Source organism: Podarcis filfolensis (assembly GCF_964270895.1).
Source record: "Podarcis filfolensis genome assembly, chromosome: 15".
Lineage (NCBI taxonomy): Eukaryota > Metazoa > Chordata > Lepidosauria > Squamata > Lacertidae > Podarcis > Podarcis filfolensis.
Window position 1 is genome coordinate 6,903,572 of NC_139618.1, and position 19,735 is coordinate 6,923,306.

General features: G+C 48.6%; 1 protein-coding gene across 10 annotated transcripts in view; it reads right to left on the minus strand.

Moving 5' to 3' along the window:
* The window catches only part of ACACA (acetyl-CoA carboxylase alpha), a 198,692-nt gene that overhangs the window by 115,645 nt on the left and 63,312 nt on the right, over positions 1-19,735 (minus strand). For all 10 annotated transcript variants that reach the window (XM_083587362.1, XM_083587369.1, XM_083587367.1 and 7 more), the window contains 4 exons: positions 16,048-16,161; positions 10,235-10,348; positions 8,588-8,677; positions 7,361-7,479 (listed from right to left, as the gene is read on the minus strand). In XM_083587362.1, coding sequence (XP_083443488.1) covers positions 7,361-7,479; positions 8,588-8,677; positions 10,235-10,348; positions 16,048-16,161 — 437 coding nt within the window. The remainder of the gene's footprint in view (positions 1-7,360; positions 7,480-8,587; positions 8,678-10,234; positions 10,349-16,047; positions 16,162-19,735) is intronic.

Below are 19,735 nucleotides of genomic sequence, written 5' to 3' on the forward strand. Positions count from 1 at the left end.
CTCTCCAGGGTAGGGCTGGGAAATGCTCCCTGTGTGAAGTCTGAGAGAGCTGCTGCCAGTCCGAGCCAATGATACTGAGCTAGATGGACTGAAGGTCGGGCTCAGGATAAGGCCTCTTCCTATGCCTCTATCTCAAGCAGCTATCAGGGTTTGGGACTGGGGTGAGAGGCCTTGGGAGCCACTACCAGCCAGAGAGAGAATACTGGGCTAGATAAGCCATTTGCACTCAATAGTTCAGGCCAGTCCTGTGCCCCTCCAGATAATATTGGACGCAACTCCTCTAGCCACTGGTTATGTTTCCAGGGAGAGCAAGAGAGAGAAAGCCGCTCAGTTAGGAGCTGCTGGACACTCAGAATCTGCACAGATGGAACTCTATATAAGTTCATTGTAAGATCTGCTACCTTTAAGAACTTGTGCGTGAGCTTGCTTTTCCCTCCTCCCTCCTGTTCCCTTTTTCCTCATGTGCCGTGTCTTTTAAGATTGTGAAGCCAAGGGCAGGGGCAGCCTTAAAAAACCCTCATTTCTGTAAGCCATTCAGACAGCCTTTGGGGCTAAAGGATCAAGGGTACACAAACGCTGTAAAGAAATCTATGAAAACGCTGCACTGGGATAGAGGCAGGTTTTGCCATGTAGAAAGATTTGCTGATGGGTGGAAGTCGCTCTGAAAGGTCATCAGGAATGGATATAGGTGGGAGTGAATAAATATTAATAAAGGGAAGGGAAGGAAAAGGGGGAGGAGAGCACCCCAGCTAAACATTCATATGGGGGGGGGAGCTGATCCTTAATCTGATTTTTCCTCTCTTTTCCCTATCCCCACCCTGTCTTATTTTTGTTTTTCTGTTTATATCACATTGTAAGCCATCTGTTATAAAAAGGACGGCAACACCTTTTGTATGTCTGGGCCAAAAAGGAGTCCAATAAATACGTAGCAATGCTGTAATAAAGCTCTTGTCAGCCAACATCCCTATAAGGTACCACAGCATTTGATTCCCTCTGTATGGCAAAGGAAAAAGCTGAGGGCAGGAGAATGGATCTTGAGTCCTACCCCCAGTTCCTAAATGAAACTGACCCATAGGGCATAAAAAACCTAAGAGAGCTGTGGGTCGTTTCCTCTGGACCGCCCTTTTCTTCCCCACCGGCCCGAAACTCAGGTTTGCCTTGCAGAAGAGGCACCCTGGACACAAAAGGCACCTCCGGGCTCAGCACGCCTAGGAAACGTTTGTTTGGAATTCCGTCCCCACTTGAGTCCGCCACTGCCGTCCAATTTGCATCCCATTATCCCGGCGGCTCCATTCCGCCGGCTGCCCCCTCCAAGCGCTGCCCTCTCACAAGCAGGCCAGCCAAGGGAGCGGCTGCAAATTACAGCTACCTGCTGCTTAATTAACATCAAACCCATAGCACAAAACTATGGGGGATTTACAGGTGGTCCCTGGAAGCGCTCGCCTCCCTGCATCCGCTGACGGGTGTGTCCCTCCCCGGCTGCAAAGAGCAGGAACCCCAAGAGTCCTAATGATACACTCCCAAGAATCCCATTCATCCCTCCAGGTTTCAGTGTAGCTTAAGAGCCACAAGGCACCACGGCTGATTTCGTATCAAGAGCCGAGTGATTGATGGAAGGCAGGCTGTTTTGCCAACTACTTAACTCTGCTAAGATGTTTCTACAGCGCCAGACGTTTGAAACTTATGAGCAGATCCCTGCGATCGGACAGGTATAGCAAGGGCTATGTGGTGTTTGTGTTCTACTTTCCCGTTTCGCTTCATTCCAAGAAACAACAGACTCAATTATCTACAGCACCAGTGAGAAACAGGTTCTTCCTTTTTTAAATAAAGAAGAACCACCTAACCAGGAGGGTTTTGCATTCTACAGTGAGAGTCCGGGGCTGCAAACAAATGTTCAGCCAGCATTCTGAGAATCTCAGCATTCATTGTATTTATGAGTTTCTAGACCTTATGATTGCAAAGGTTACTGGTTTCTCTTTTTAAAAGTGTGGGTATCTCAGAAGCCAGAAAACCATAACTCTCTCACTGCTGCTGTACTGATAAAATTATAAACAGCCATGTTTGTATATAGTGATTCTACAACAGCAGAGGAAAGAAAATTCAAGAAGTGTTATTCATCACATTTTGAATCTGAAGGTTCCCAGGTCTTTCAGCTCCACCCCCCCTTACTCAAAAATATCAAGTGTCTAACCCTCATGCCTGCTTGAAAATGTGCCAGCAACATCTGCTGAAATCGCAGAAGGCAGAGAGGTGGCTAAATAAGATTTCCCATGTCCCACCCAGCTGTTTGTTCCTCTGCATGGTCTCACAGCAGAACCCAAATGGTAAAATGTTGCAGAACTAAAATTAGGGGAAGGGGGAAAAAACCATGCCCCATCTGCATTATTTATACAGGACACAGAATTCTGCTTGCCTGGGCACAGGATTTAAACTGCAGTACATCCAGCCCTGCCTTTCAATCCACTATATGACTGAGGGTTGATGTCCAACAAAGGGGTGCATTTTGCTCATGCTGAATCAAGTTTCAATGTCAAGCAATGCTAAATGCTTCATTCTCTAGAAAGGAAGATGCCATTGCTCCTTTGGGGAACGCCATCTGCTCTAGAAGCTCTTTCCCTTAAAAGCCAGAGCTCAGTGGGGAGACCATCTGCAATGCATGCAGAAGGTCCCAGCTTTAAGCCTTGACACCTCTAGGTTGGGCTGGGAGCAAACCTTGAAACCTGGGAATCAATGGTAGGCATTGCAGAGAGCACTGAGCTCCATGGACCCACGATATGACTCAGTATAAAAGCAGCTTTCTTATTTAAATCAGCTCTTAATTCACAGCCATGAGGGCTGGGACCCTACTTTGTTTTTAGAGGCAGGGCTGTGGCTCAGTGGCAGAGCATCTGCTTTGCATGCAGAAGGTTCTCGGTTCAATCCCCAGCACTGCCAGGCAGGGCTGCATGGGGCTCCTTGTCTGAAATCCTGGAGAGCTGCTGGCAGTCAGTGCTGGCAGTACTGAGTTAGGGAGACCAGTGGTCTGACTTGGTATAAGACAACTTCCTATATTTCTCAGGAATGAAGGTGATAATGATTTTAAAAAACTACAAATCCCTCTCTCTCTTAACTCCTGCACCTGTCTTGCATTTCTTGGTTGTCCCCCAGAGGGACACAGCTCAGTGGCAAAGCACTTCTTCTGTGTGCAGATGGCCCAGGTCTTCTCCTGGTGGGACTGGGAATGTCCCTTGCCTCAAACCCTGGAGAGCCACTCTGCCAGTCAGTGTTGGTAATACTCAGCTTGATGGACCAATCGTCTGACCCTGTCTAAAAGGCAGCCTCCCACGTGCTTAATCCTGGGGACTGGAAGCAGAGCTAAACCTCGACACATAGGAAGACCTGGTCCCATTGAGCTTCACTATCACAGGTAGGACAAACACCTGCGGCAGATTCTGAACCTAGAGCCAACAACTACCAGGTGGGGACCTGATGCCTGTGCTACCAGCAAGCTCTGGAACAAGGGAGAAAATTATGGGCAGCACTCTGTGCCCACTACGATTCCCAGGAAGCAGCTGGATCGGGCCATGGGCCCACCTAGGCCTGCATCCTGTTTTCACAGCGGCGAACCTGATGCCCCATTGGCAAGCCCACAAGGAGGACTTGACTGCAACAGCAGGAGCGCCCAGTGCGGTAGCTCGCACAGAATCAGGCATCCTGAGACTCTCAGCTTTCAGCCTCGCTTCCTTTTTCTTATGATCGTGAAGGTACGCAGAGAGGTTGGTGGGATGATGGCTGCCAAAATCTCACAATGCCTGCAGAAATGTAAGACTGTTAGGGGTGGGGTAGACTTGAGGGCCCTTCCCCCCTCTTGAGACTAGAAAAAAGCAGGGGGCGGGGAGAGAACTACGCAAAACCAATAAGATAAATGAATGCAAATCTGCTCAGTTTGCATAATTCAACATTTCCTGTTGCAGAATTCAACTCTTTTCATTTTTAAGCGCGGAATACATCCAGCTCTAACTGCTCGGTAGCCAGCCATACCAGGAAGGGCTGTAGCTGAGTGGTGGAGCATCTGCTCGGCATGCAGAAGGCACCCTGGCACCTCTGGGTAGGGCTGGGAGAAAACCCTGCCTGAAACCCTGGGGAGCTGTTCCCAGCCGGTGCAGCCAATACTCAGCTAGGTGGAGGAGCGATTACGGAAGGGCAGCGTCCTATTTTCCGAGATGAAGGAACTGCTTGGAACAGCAAGCAGACCAGAGGGCATTCTGGAGACTTAAGGCCTGGCCCTTCAGGGTCAGGGCTGCCCTTCTGGTCACCAATACACCTAAGAATGTTAACACCCCTTTGCAGCTAGATCAGTCCAATGGCCCATCTAGTCCAGCATCCTGTTCTTGCAGTGACCAACCAGCTGCCCCAAAGTGAAACCTGCAAGTAGAACCTGAAAACAACAACAACAACTCTCTCAGCTTGTGATTCCCAGCAACCGGCATTCAGAAGCACACTGCACCCGTAAATAGAGGTGCAGCCTTTTCCATCTCTCACCTTTGGCGACCTTTCCCCCCTTCCCACCTGGCAGGAGTTATGACCTCATGGCTATAGCCAATGGGTGTTGATTCTCCACCTTAGCTTTGCCCATGACATGGATGTGGGGCATTTCTAAGGCTTTCTCGAAGAGAGGGGGATTAACTGAGGAAAGGGGGATGACATCAGTGATAGGAAAACAGGGGGAGGGGGGGAGTGGATAGCTGAAGACGGCTCCGGGATTATAGAAAAGGACCTCCAAAATAGCATGCAATTATTTGCAAATATTATCAAGTTGAAGAGAACAGATGAGACCAAATTCAATGGCCCATTTATATCATTGCTGAGAGATCTTTGTGCAGCTGGGCTTGGAGGGCTCATTCATTTCAAGCGAGCCCAGATTTTGAAGAGAAAGAGAGAGAGAGAGACGGGGGGAGGGGGCGGGAAGAGTGGGAGAAGGACCCTGTTTCACGAGATGTACTGATGGATTCTCAATGAACCGAGACCGGCCCTCGCCGGCCAATCCCGCCAAACATAAAACGAGGAGGATGAAATAAAAGGCAAAGGATATTTGGGAGACAAAGGAAAAAGAAAATAACACTCCCCAGCCCCCACCCCAAAAAAGGAGGGGGGCTTGTGGGTCGTGGCTATTTTTGTGCGCATGGATCGGTTATGGATCAACAGTGGCACCCGGTGGGCGAAAAGGGATAAGGCAGGCTCATCATATCCTCTATCCAGTACGTTCCCAACCAGAACAGGACTCAAATCTGCTCCATTTGCCTTCATATGGCTTCTCGGTCTTCTGGCTGTGGGTGCAAACCTTACTTTCCTCAGTTAAAAATCAGAGGCTCTTACACCCCAAAAGACTTTGGCTTTGGCTGATTAATATCCTACAGCCTTGTAAAGTTGGGGGGGGGGGTGTTATTGTTTTATTTTGTTTCTGTTCTAACTATTTGTGTTTTTACCCTGTACTGTTATCTTGTGTATAATAGCTTTAATAAATAAAAAGATAAGACGTGGAAAAGAGCAACAATCTGCCCTTGGGAGGGTTTCGCAAATTTCTGTGAAAATTCAGCAGCCGCTCTTCTGAGTGCACCTCCAAACTGGAAGGGGGATAAGCCTCACACAGAGAGGTAAACAGGTCACACTCAGACAAGCCTATTGTGTCCCTAATCAGAAACAACTGAACAATCTCTTCGCAAGGCACAAGGCACAAAACTGACCGACCTCCACTCCAGGAGTGGGTGAGGTTCAGGCTATACATGCGGCAGAACAAGGTGGCAAGGTGACAGAGTGGACTGGACCAGTTCAGATAGGGGGACAATGGATAAAGTCGTTTTAAAAGCCTCACTTCTGTGTACAAATAAATCACCGCAAGCAGACAGCTAGCCCCTCAGGGTGTAGGCTGGTCTAGAATCTCTCTCTTCGGTGTACTAGTTTTTTAGCAGCTATTCAAAAATAACATCCCACGTTAGCAGTATGAAGCGATACAGTTCTTGTGCTCTCAGTCCTCACACAGCATTCTAGACTGTGCCTGGATATTCTGCTGAGAAATTAGGAATACTTCGCTTCCCTCCCAATAAAGTGAAACGTGTCCAATTATTTTAATAGGGTTTTGAACGAGTGACAGGACTCTCCCCCTCTTCCTTCCCCACTGAACCCAGCTAGGAAACGTAAGTCAGAGGAGAATCAGTCCCTTCTCTCTTGGGAGTCTACCTTCTTTCAAGCATTGCTCCCTTGCTTTGCCTTTATGCAGAGCAGATGAAGCTTTCCTTAGGACAGGGTTAGGCAACTCTAGGGCTAGAGGCCAAATCCAACCCTTGGGACTTTCCCCAGGGCCACACACCCCTATGTGCCTTCATCCTTTTTCTGGCTGGAATGGGCCCTTGGACAGTGATCATTCATCTTGCTGTGGTTTGGATGCAAGAGAGGCCTGGGCACATGTAGAAACCTTGGACTTTTGCATGGGTGGAATGCAGCCTGTGGTACAAAGATTAAGAGCGGCACCCATTGCTCCGCCTACTTTCACCTCTGGCCCCGCCCACTACTAGAACCCACATGGTTGCCCATGAGGGAATGAGACGCTAGAGCTGAAAATGTTTATCTGCCTGACTCCTAAAAACTCACTGGCATTAAGTTGAAATGCCAGGATCAAACCGAAGTTTGAGAATTTGTTGTGATCCCTGTTTTTACCTTACTTCTGTATTCACCCCAATTTTGGGAGGTGGGAGGGGCCGTACTACAGTCCCTACAGACTTCTAAGAGGAGAGTAGGAGAAGGAACGTTTCAGAAAACCACTAGCTAGGAAATGGAACAGGCTGAACGTTTATTCTGCCAAGGGCTAGCCACGTAGATATTGCTGCTAGCACCAAAAGCTGCTGCACGTGGAAGTGGGTCGTGTTTGCACCAATGTGGAGAAAGATTGTCTCAATACCACACAAAAATGGACCCTCGCATGGAAATATTTAGAAAAACACATCAGTACTTTAATGTATGCTGGGGAAGCCTGCAGCCTCCAGATGCTGCTGGACTCCAACTCCCACCATCCCCAGCTTTCGGCCATGCTGGCTGGGGCTGATGGGAGTTGGAGTCCACAACATGCATCTGCAGGGTCACTGGTACCCCATGCCTGACATATGGACTGGCCCAACATGCTGCCCTCCATATTGCGAATTAGCTCATGGTTCACATTCTTGGCTTCCCTGGTGCCACAATTTTCCAACACGTTGGACGGTTTTCTAACATGTCTCAAACTCCCGATTCCCCCAGCAATACACAGCGCCCCCCCCCAAACCCCAACCCTGAACTGCCCTCCCTCCACTCCAAATTGCCTCGGTGGTACATGCGAGTCAGGTCTAACCTGTTTGGATGGGAAGTGGGCAGCATGAACTGGAACTCCACCACACAAGTGTTGTCTTTCAGCTGGTGGTGCTGGACGCTGTTCAGCTCGTAGGCGATGTATGCCCTTCGAACATACACCTCGGATGGAGGAGGAGAAGGAGGAGAGGATTATCACAGAGAGTTAAAGCCATGTGGCCATTTAAAGCCAAGTCCCTCCACGCCTGACAGGGACCAGAACCAACCTTAAAGATGGATTTCTAGGGAGTTGAGCCTTGGCAATGCCATTCCCACCCCCCCAATCCCCAGCCATAACCATGTAAAGCAAAACCAGTTAAGCAAAATTAGGAAATGCAAGCCTCTTATTTTGCTTTTTGTGCAATAAAGCAGTGCTGGTCACAGAACGTAACCAGTTGCAGGAGAATTTTATTTGGAATAGAGAGATTGAAACACACACACACACAAAATCAGGGATGCAAAACCTTGGGCCCAGGATCCGAATGTGCCCTGCCAAGCCTTTCTGTATGGCCCTTGGGACTCTCCCCAGGCCACACCTCTCAACAACCCTGATTCCCACACTACTTGAGTCCTTTTGCCTAGGTGGGATGTGCCCTTGAATAACTTCTCTTGTTTGCCTCGATGGAGGAGACAGAGGGATGAGTGAGCGAGTGCAGACACTAGCCTACTGTAAATAGGTGAAACTGACAGTGATTGCTCTGTCCACTTTTGCCTCTAAGGTAAAGGTAAAGGGACCCCTGACCATTAGGTCCAGTTGCGGAAGACTCTGGGGTTGCGGCGCTCATCTCGCTTTACTGGCCGAGGGAGCCGACGAACAGCTTCCAGGTCATGTGGCCAGCATGACTAAGCCGCTTCTGGCAAACCAGAGCCGCGCACGGAAACGCCGTTTACCTTCCCGCCGGAGTGGTATCTATTTATCTACTTGCACTTTGATGTGCTTTCAAACTGCTAGCTTGGCAGGAGCTGGGACCAAGCAACGGGAGCTCACCCCGTCGCGGGGATTCGAACCGCCAACCTTCTGATCGGCAAGCCCTAGGCTCTGTGGTTTAGACTGCAGCGCCACCCGCGTCCCTTTTGCCTCTAGCCCTACCCAAAAGATGACATGACCCTTTCTAAAGTGTTAGATGCTGGAGTGGGCAAGGATTGAAGATCAACATCATCAAAGAGAAACAGAAGGGGGGGGGACACACACACATTTGTTTAAATTGTTTTAAAATGAGAAGAAACCTACCTCTAAAGCAGCCATCCTCACTACCTGGTTACTGTGATAGAAGAAGTTTGGTAGCACATCAAAGATGGATGTCTCCGAAAGAATGAGTTTCTAGACATAGGGAAGGGAATCAGAGCGGAGAAGCAGGTTTTTCTAAAATCTCGGACATTCGTTACCTTTTCACCCTCCCTCAAAACTAAGACAAGGTCCAACACATGGTACAGACGAGAAAGCAAGAATTTGGGTGCAAAAAGTTTCCCCTCCCTCAAACCACATTTAACAAACGCTTGCCTGGCAGCCACTGCGATGTAGGTGAGTGAATAGGCTGCCTGAGGCAAGATGAAGTGCTCCATTCTTTCCTCTGCAGCCATCATGGAAGTCAAGTGGGTTGTGAGAATCAGGACCTCCTTCTCTTCCACAGAAATGCACTGAGTGCTTGTAGCTGCCTCCCTGCTCACCTGCCCCAGTCCTGCCAGCCCCCAGGCTAGTAAAAAGCTTCGAGGGCTAGTAATTTTGGAGCAGTCATCTGCAATGCTGCTTTCATTAGAGCAATATCTTCCAAACCGGAGTCAATCAATCACTAAAGGCATTTGTTAGTCCAGAGCAGGGTTTCCCAAACTTGGGTCTCCAGCTGAATTTGGACTACAACTCTCATCAACCCTAGCTAACTGGACCAGTCAGTGCTGGATTTACGTATAAGCTGAACAAGCTATAGCTTAGGACCCCGCTCTCTTGGGGGCCCCCAAAAAATTTAAAGGAAAAAAATAATGTGTTTGCATTATTAAGTTTGTTATGAATAACAAATCATTTTAAGATAGAGCTTAATATTTATATCATTATTAATATATTTCTTCCTAATTGTATTTCACTATTAATATACTACTTCTTAATTGTATTTCAGTTCAACAATTACTTAGATGAAATACATATTTTGTTATGTGCAAATGGCTCTAGATATCTATTAGGTCCATAAATTACCATATAGCATATATTCAACACAAAAAAACAGTGACAATATGTTGTTGAGAAAGGACAGCTAGACATATAAAGGGCCCCATTACCTTCAGTAACTTAGGGCCTCATCAAACCTAAATCCGGCCCTGGGACTAGTGGTCAGGAATGATGAAAATTGTAGTCCAAAAACAGGTGAACACCCAAGTTTGGAAAACCCTGGTCCAGAGTGTTCATCCAAAGATGAGCAGCCTGCCATGTCACTGTATGGTAACCAACTCAAGCCTTGGCTCCTAATCAATTCTGCAGGACTGAGCCATTTTGCTCTTTAGGTCTGCACTGGGTACCAGTTGCATCATGCAAGTCACTCACAATGCAAAGATGCTGCATAATACCCCCCCCCATGCAGTCCATCTACAGAGGAGCCTGCCTGTCGCTTCTCTGTATGACTCCCTAGTCTGGACTTGCCTCCTCCCAATCACCCTTTGCTGGGGGTGGGTCATTCATTCCCATCTTCACATCAGATGGGCCTGAATCATTCAAGAGACAGCAGACTTGCCTACCCTCACAACATCTCTGCCTGAGTCTGTGTTCTGAGCCTGCTTTCTTCCAGACAGGAGCGACGCTCGAGGGGTCAGCTCCTTCAAGGATGGTCCACTCTTACCCTTCCACACTCTGAAAGCAAATTTTTTTTTACTGCAAAATTGAAGCCCATACCTGCAAATTCTCTATACAGAACTGGTGCCCGTACATATCGATGGCCGAGAGGAAGATGGACTCCACCTGGTTATGTCGCAGCTCGTAAGAGGGCAAGTGGGAAGCGATGAGGACCTAGAGAGATAAGAAGACCAGGTGGGGGGCACATTTAATGACTGCCCGGAAGGTTTAAAAGTTGAACTTCAAACTCAGATTCAAGACCCTGTCCAGCCCTGAACTTAAAGGGAACCTATTCCAAACCCAAGCCCAGAGCTTCATAACTGACCGGAAGTTATGAAGACAGTGGGTACACCCCTCCCAGAAAGCTTTTAAAGACAAGCCAGGGTGACCCTCTTGCCCTACGAGTCTGCTGCACGTGCTCACAGCATCTGAGCAAGTGCTTCAGATCATGTACAGCAGCACGTTTGGAGCCCTGGTTTCATCAGGCTTTGCGATTTTGCACTGGAAAGATGGTCAACCTGGCCGGACTGAGCAGGGGGAGCTGTTAATTGGAAAGCGATGGCGACAGGCTACTGGGAGGGGGCTGGGCACCATGGACTTGCTGTCAGTTTCAGCAAGTAAAAAGTAGAGTAGACTGCAGCATGTTTTTCAAGCCAGTGGTAAGAGACAGAGCGATACTCTGCAGCGAGGTTTCGTAGATTCCAGGCTGGTGGGATTTACTGCCTTTTCTTCTTCATTTGAAAACAGAATTCTTGGATCGACCAACCATAACCAGGTGCAAAAATAAAGAACAAGTTGTCTCTGGGCTACAGGTGGGGGAGGGAGAAATTCGTTTCAGTTCACATGAAGAAGGGGACCAACTAAGTCTACACTCTTTGAAACAATTCGCAAACCAAAGCACAGGAAGTCTTCGAAATTTTCACTTTGCCAAATTTTGAAACACTGTTCTCCAACCAAGCAATGTGTACAAAAAAGCATATACTGGGTTAAAGTGTGTGTAAAAAATGCATATAACTGTGCAAGTAACATATGGAAATGTGCTTTGTGAAAATGTGTTTGTCTTAGGCAAAACAGTGTATAAGAATGTGCATTTCTGGAGAAACTCTGCACTAAAATTCTGACTAAAATTTTAACAAGAACTTACTTTTAGGATGGGGGATTTGTGAATTGATGTGGAAATGTAGAGAACTGAACTTATTACTGGAAAAATTAGAAACCAAATGAGAGAAACCAAAACTTTGGCATTTTTACCGATCTCTAAGCCAAGCGCATGCTGAATCTAGGCATTTGTTTCCAGTACCAAGAACTAAAACTGATCTCAACAGTTCCTTCACACAACTGTGTGGCAATTTTTGGTTAGCTCTCTTCTATTTCAGCAGCCAAATTTAAGTGGAGGAAGGAGCCGTCTTGCTATCGCTATTGTTAAAAAAAATATAAAAATAACAAGCTGCAAGTCAGAAAGTTTTGCAGATCTCCTGCAAATCACCCAGTAAACTAGGAACACAGGTCAAGCCAGCTTAGACCTGCCCAGACAGACTGGCCATACATTCCCAGCTGTACGGGTCTGAACCTGGGACTTCCTACATGCAAACCAAATGTTCCACCCTTCTAAAGCAAGTTCCCAGTCCTCATGGTTGTGAATTCAGAGCTGGATTAAATAGGGGCATAGAAAGCTGCCTTATATAGGGTCAGGTCATTGCCCCTCTATCTCTAATCTGACTGGCAGCGGCTCTCCATGATTTCAGGCAGGGATCTTTGCCTGCCTGGAGATGCCATGAGGGACTGAACCTTCTGCATGCAGGGCAGCAAGGCAGTTGCTCTGCCACTGAGCTATAGCCCTTCCCCTACCCTGCAAAGAACTCAGGTGGGTACAGCCCACTGTTAGAAAGAAAGGGGAATGGAATGGAGTATCCCCGAAATGGCTAGCTGGAAACCTAAAACAGGGGCACTTCATGCTGCAAAAACTTGTTATCGTTCTCTCTCTCTCTCCCCTATCTGTGAAGACTAGAAATAAGAATCTCTATGGACAGAAGTGGTATACCCCAGAGGTCTTCTTGCAGTGTTTCTGATGATCACAGAGACTTCAGTTCAGCCACTCTCAATTTCATCCAGCAAGGCATTACTTTATTTCAGTAAAGTAATTTGATCCAGCAAGGCATGCCTCCAGATCTCAGCCCCACCAATAAAAAAAAAAAACCTTCATTAATCGGACTACTGCAATGTGCTCTGCATGGGGCTACCTTTGAAGGTGACCTGGAAACTACAACTAATCCAGAATGCGGCAGCTAGACTGGTGACTGGGAATGGCCACCAAGACCATATAACACCAGTCCTGAAAGATCTACACGGCTCCCAGTACGTTTCCGAGCACAATTCAGAGTGTTGGTGCTGACCTTTAAAGCCCTAAACAGCCTCCGTTCTGTATACCTGAAGGAGCGTATCCACCCCCATCGTTCAGCCCAGACACTGAGGTCCAGCGCTGAGGGCCTTCTGGCGGTTCCCTCCCTGCGAGAACTGAGCTTACAGGGAACCAGGCCTTCTCGGTAGTGGCGCCCACCCTGTGGAACGCCCTCCCATCAGATGTCAAGGAAATAAACAACTATCTGACCTTTAGAAGACATCAGAAGGTAACCCTGTTTAGGGAAGTTTTTAATGTTTGATCGCTTTTTTTATTATTACTATTCTGTTGGGAGCCACCCGAGTGGCTGGGGAAACCCAGCCAGATGGGTGGGGTATAAATAATAAATTTTTATCCCCATCCAAGCTTGGCCAGAAAAGAGTCCAGCTGTTTTTGATGGGGTCTCCTCCCAGGGCAAGCACATTTACACCGCTTTGCAGCCTTAGCAGAGACCAAATTCCACCCTGCCAAGCTCTGATTTCCCACGGATTCCAAGGAAGGGCTTCCTAAAACACGAGGAATACAGGCTCCTGTTTTGGACAACGGAGCCCCAGGTGGGGGGAGCTGCTTCCCAAGCCCAAAGCCAGCAAGGGGAAAAAGGACAGGGGCGGCGGCAGAGGGAAAATGCCACCGCGGTGCCAATGGCAGCGTGATAAAGACATCCGCCAGAGCGGCGGCGGCGGAGTCCCCAGTGTGCCACTGAGGGGTTCAGTGACTCTGAATAGTTCAAGGGCGAGGATAGCAATCCGGCGGAAGACAGAAAAGGTCACAGAGCGGCTTCAAACGCCCGCTCACTTTCAATGCTCATGCACTGGAATTAAGAGAAAGGAAAGGAAGCAGAGATTCACCTCCCTCATCTAAAAGATTTTTTTTTTAAAGAGCCAGCCTCCCTGCTGGAAGACTTTTTTGAATGGAAATTGGGGAGAGTGTGGAAGAAGGGAGCAAGGGAGCCGGGGAGGGAGGGAAGACAGACAAGCTTCCAGGGGCAGAGAATTATTGTGAGGCAATTAGATCCTGTTTGGTCTTTTCCCCTCTCTCCCACTACTTTAATTATACAGAAAAGCCACTAGTGATGGAGATGGGCTTGAAGAGAGAACTCTCCAGGTGTGCATCTGGTATTTAAATTAGAACCCAAGGTAGATAACCTTGGTAAGGGGAGAGGGATTGAGAGGGGAGGTGTGGGGGGGGGACACAAAATAAGAGTTTTATTTCAGGCCTTCTGAAAAAAGGGGGCAAGTGATTTCCATCAGTCCCTGGAGAGACGCTCTAGAGATACCACAGCTCCTTCGTTGGTGCAATGCATATCAGCGAATTTCGTCTTTGTTCCAAGAATCTCAGGCCAAAGGCAGCTTGGCTGTTTTTGTTTTCCCTTTTCCAATTTGGGTGTTGAACAACAGCAGGCAAATGGGACACTGAGCCGGAGGAACAGGGAGGAAAGGTAGCGTGACATCCTGTTTGCAACCACAGTCCTGACACAGGATCTGGAAACAGGAGAGGGGTGGCTCTTTCCACCTGTGGTTCCCCGCAGAGGTTGGTCTTTCCTGCCCCTCCAGATCAGTGCCTGGGCAGAGCCTTAGGTGCCAGCTGAAGGCCAAAGAGCACAAAGGCCTCCTGCCTTCTGGTTCTCAGCCGTGCCGGACAAACCCAATGCCACCAGTCCAAATCCTGCTGAGAAAGGAGCTGCTTGACTTCTGCCACTACACTCTTGCATTTCAAGAAACTGTAGCCTTGCAGAGTGCACAGTATGATGCTCTTGGGAGCTGCACTAGAGCTGCATTAGGTGCTTTTCTTAAGGAAACGAGGGGAGTTGGTTGATTATCTGGAACCAAGCAGGCAGTAATGTACTTGCCTTCCCTCCTCCAACCCATTTGCCGCCACCACCACCACCACCAGGGTTTCTTAATACACTGTCCTAAGGTGGCGGTGTTGCCTGTCGGCATCTGAGCACATGGAAGGCTGATGCCACATCCTGGCAAGGGGTGTTGCCAAGTCCCAGGCCTTGGCCCTGAGAAGCAGGTTTAGTGGCCCATCCGCAGGGCTTCGGGGCAGCAGCTTTAAACTCGGGACCCTTAGTGCCTCTCAAGGCCCAAGTCAAGGAGTTTTGCAATGGTGGAGATGACTATTCACCATATTTATTTTAAAAGCTCACTTTTCTGGAGCTCATTCACTCACCGTTCTGGAAAACATATGCTTCACCCTCCCTACTTTCCAGTGTTTCTCCAAATTTATTGGGAGAACACGGGGGGGGGGGTAATATTATTGCTCCAGGTTTTTTTTAAAGGTGTTTTTTTACTGCTAGGTCTTGTGGCTGTGTGGCAGCCCCATGATACCTCAAGTCCTGACCTCATGACATCACTACGAGATATTTGGGTTGGGGGTGCTGAGACCTGGCAGCCTCGCTGCACCCTTTCCCCAACCTGGTGCCCTCCAGGTGTCGCTGGCACAACAGGATGGGCCGCCCCTGAGCAAAGAGATCAGATAAACTGATTAATATGCAACTTGTTATTGATGATTTAGGGCAGGGGTTGGCAACCTAAAGCCCATGGGCCACAAGCAGGCCACGGGGGTTGTTTAAATGGCCCACAAACTGCCCCCAAACCGAGTCCCCGCGCACTGCACTAAACCGCAGACACGATCCAGCCCACAGAGCAATCTCCGCGGGACTGAACCAGCCAAGGCAAGGTAAACCTTGCCAACCCCTGATTTAGGGCAAGGGGTGGAACTCAGGCCTGGGAGCCAGATGTGGCCCCCAGGCCTCCCTATCTGGCCCTTGAAACTCCTTAGGACACTGCCCCTCCCCAGCCCTGCTCTGTGGCTCCACAGAGTGCTTCTGGCCAGCTAGAACCTGTCCTTGGAACTGCAAGGAGGCCTCTTCTCTGCCTGGAAGGGATGTGTGGGTGTACGTCAGCGTGCGTGCCCTTCCGTAATTAATTAATTAATACTGCTTAATGCCAAAATCAATTTCTAAGCGGTTCGCAAAATACGAAAACCAGGCAAATATTAAACATCCATAATTAAAATGCACGCTGAAAGAATCCTTTAGGAAGGGAAGCATCTTATTCACTGGCTCTGGCCCCGTGTGCTGCTGGCATGCAGCCACGCACCCCCAGAAGCTCTTTCATGGGAGGATATAGCCCCAAAGCAGATAAAGGCTCCCCCACCCCTGCTTCTGGTTATCTTGGAGATTGGGTTACTGGGAAAGGGCTCAGTGGGTAGTGCACCGGATTGGCAAGCGGAAGGTCCTAGGCTGGACCCTTGGCATCCTCAGGTGGGGCCTGCCTGAAATCCTGGAGAGCTGCTGCAAGTCAGGGTAGACAATGCTGAGTTAGATGGATTTGTACAAAGCAGCTTCCTAGGCTCCCATGGGTGCAGCAAAGAGGACAAAAAGGGGAGTCTGATCCTGCACTGAGAAGCAAACAAGAGGCCCCACCCCCACCCCCACCCAGCCCCCAGCATGGAAAGAACAGCTTGGTACCTGGCGGGCCCGCAGGGCAACCTTGGCATTGGTGGTCTTGCTGAGCTGGGTCAGCTCCGTCAAGATGTTAATGAGCTCGTCCGTCAAGGTCGGATCTCGTCCGCACAGCTGGTCCTGGAGAGGAGGAGGGGAGAAATATGGGGAAAGTGATTTGCAAATGTTTTGCCCAAGTGCCGCGGACATGGAAAGAGTGGGGAAGGTTGCAAAAGGCAGGGTAAAGTGGGGAAGGGTTCAAAAAACAACAGCAAAAGCCCTCAAGCGAAAGAGGTCCATGGCTGCAATGGAAGGAGTTTTCCAATCCTTCTTATGCAAATAGCCCCTTCCGTAAACACAAAAGGATACGCCCAAGCCATTGACAAGAGAACAGATCACTTTTTTTTTTTAAAGTCGTTAAAATATTTTTCGTTTTAACGTTTGTTTATTTACTGTGGTGCAGCACCATCCATAGGCATAGCGCTGCTGCCTTGGAGTTGTGGGGGTGGTTTTTGTAACATAAAGGTGGCTCGAAAGAAAAGACATTAAACAAATGAATAAAACATTTAGCCCTTTTTTCAGATCAAAATAATACAGAAGCAGAGGAGGCCTCCAGGTAGGGCTGAAACCTGGAGAGCTGCTGCCTGTCAGTGTAGGCAATATTGAACTGGATAGACCAATGGCGTAAGGCAGCTTCCTATGTTGCTATGTTCCAATGTAAAATCCGTACACTGGGGAGACTTTGCAAGGGCATTATAGTCTTGGAACTGAGCTCTGTTCCCTGCCCAGCCTGGCCCACTCTGCAGCTCCTTGCCTTGATGTAGGCAAAACAGCCACCGTCACACACCTAAGACAGGAGGATCAGGGGAACTCAAAGATCTGCAGAGGATGTGGGGGGAGAACATCCGCAAAATGAGGACTGAGTATGCTCAGCACCCCCAGAATTGTGGCTGGCAATGGAATGGAGTGTCCTGAAAGAGGGCAGGGAAGGGTGTGTGGAATGGAGCACCCTGGAAATGGGCATGGCTTACACTCTCAGCAGGAACACTTGACATTGCACCTTTTAAAAAATAAATAAATTGTATTTTAATTTTTTGAGGGCTTCTGTTTTTACCTCTGCCTAGGATATGCCGCAGGCCACCACGACGTGGGCCTATTTGCAGGCTTCCCAGAAAGGCACCTGGGCTGGCAACTGTAGGAAAGAGAAGCAGCAACACTGGATTTGGGGGTGGGGTGGGGAGACGGGACCTTGTTCTGGTCCAGAGTGGGGCTCTTGTTATAGGGCCTGTTTCGCAATCAGGGAGGGAGACAATAAGTCCCTTCCCGTTTTTAAAAATTCCTCAACTCACACAGGTGATCCAGGCAAAAACGGAAGGAAGGAAGGAAGGAAGGAAGGAAGGAAGGAAGGAAGGAAGGAAGGAAGGAAGGAAGGGTGTTTGGGACCAGGGAGAGAAGTTTAAAGCCCCTTCCTCCTCGGAAGAAGAAATTGCCAAGCGAACGACAACAAGAAAACAAAGCAACGCGGCGGCAATCTCATTGGCTCCGGACTGCCCTGATTGGCAAAGGCGGCGAGCGAAAAAGCCTCAAACGGGTTCTTTGACAAGGCCTAACGCCTCCCCGGCACCCCCATGTAATTACACACTTGAGTGACTGGACTCTGAAGAAAATTGAAGGCCTGAGCTGCGAACAGCTGCCATTTTCTCTCTCCATCATGCCGGCATGATTACTTGAGAAATGAACAGCCCCGGCTCAAAGCTACTCCAGAATTCTCAGAGGAAATATGGCTCCGTGTTCAAATAATGAGATTCTTAAGGCAAGCGTTACTTACAATCACACCGCAAAAAAAGAGAGAGAGAAAGGAAGGGGGGAGGAGGGGGGAGAGGGGTTTTTTGTTTTGTTTTTTTAAAGCAAGGTATATCTTATAAATTAGTATTTAAAGAACCCGGGGACTGTCTGGGCAGCCATGTTACTTGTCAGCTGTTCTTATTAAAGAGAGAGGGAGGGAAGGGCTTTGGTTTTTAAAAATTGAGATTTGGCAATCGATTTTTTTTAGTGACAAGAATCCACAAAGTCTTTAGCAAAAAAAAAAAGGTGGGTGGGTGAGCAAGGGGAGATGAGGGGGTTGGGAAGGAGAACTCCATTAATTAGCATCTTCGAAAGCATGACACAGACTATGATTGATGCCATCAATCCTGGTGTTAACTCTCCCACGTGACCCATAAAAAGGCATTTTCTTCACTGAAGTGTTATTTTTAAAATGAGTCGAAAGGGCTTTTCCCTCTCCCTCCCTCCCTCCGCTCCCCTTTTTCAGGAACTGAAAAACTGGGGTACAATGCCCATGTTTCAGATCTATTTTTTAAAGGTGGGTGGGATGTTAGCACCTCATCTTATAGCAAATACCGTATTTTTTGCACCATAACACTCACTTTTTTCCTCCTAGAAAGTAAGGGGAAATGTCTGTGCGTGCTATGGAGTGAATGCCTACGGGTGGCGGGGGGGATCTGCTGCAGTTGTGAGCAGAGGATCCATGGTTCCCCTTCCTTCCCTCCTCCATGGCTCGCTTTGAAACAGCAAAGCGGGAGAAGAGCCGCTGAGTGGGGAGGAGAGAGGGACAGAGAGCCTGCTTGCTTTAAAGGAGCAAAGCGGGAGAGGAGAGGAGCCGCTTACACTCGCGGCTCCTGTCGTGTTGGTTCCTTTAAAGCAAGCAGGCTCTCTGTCCCTCTCTCCTCCCCACTCAGCTTGCTAAATAGTATTATTAGCAGCATCCTTCTCCACACACCCCACGCGTGCTCCTTGTCCCTTGAGTGCTTTTCCTTCCCTCCCCACTTAAAACGTGGTTACAAAGCACAGATCCACATGGATCCTCAGGATTTTTGCACTGGGTCACCCCAAATTCACCATCAGATCACATAGCATGGCCATGGCTACATCTTGCACCAAAAAAATCACGCGCCCACTGTTGCCTGGGACAGCAGTGGTGCAAAAACGTGGTTACAAAGCATGGATCCGCATGGATCCACATGGATCCTCAGGATTTTTGCATTGGGCTACTCCAAACTCACTGTCAGATCACATGTCTGTGGCCACAGCATGAACCACAAAAATCATACATCCACTGTTTCGTTTAGAATATTGTTTTTCTTGCTTTCCTCCTCTAAAAACTATGTGCGTGTTATGGTGTGGTGCGTGTTATAGAGCAAAAAATACGGTAAATCCAAACGCAGAACCTTCGGCCCTCCAGAGGCTGGTGAAGAGAAACTCCCCTTGGGCCATGCTTGCTGTGGGTGTTGGGAGTTGTAGTTCAGCAGCCTCCGGAAGGCCCAAAGGTTTCCCACACCCGCTTTGAGGGTTCTTGCCAGTTAAGTCCTACTCAGAGTAGACCTGCTGAAATTAATGGGCCTATGTTGCTGATGTCTATAGACTTCCCTCTGCCTAGGATACAACCCAGAAAATATATGATGTACCGTATTTTTCGCTCTATAAGGCGCACCAGACCGTAAGACGCACCTAGTTTTTGGAGGAGGAAAACAAGAACAAAAATATTCTGAATCCCAGAAGCCAGAACAGCAAGAGGGATCGCTGCGCAGTGAAAGCAGCGATCCCTCTTGCTGTTCTGGCTTCTGGGATAGCTGCACAGCCTGCATTCGCTCCATAAGACGCACACACATTTCCCCTTATTTTTTAGGAGGGAAAAAGTGAGTCTTATAGAACAAAA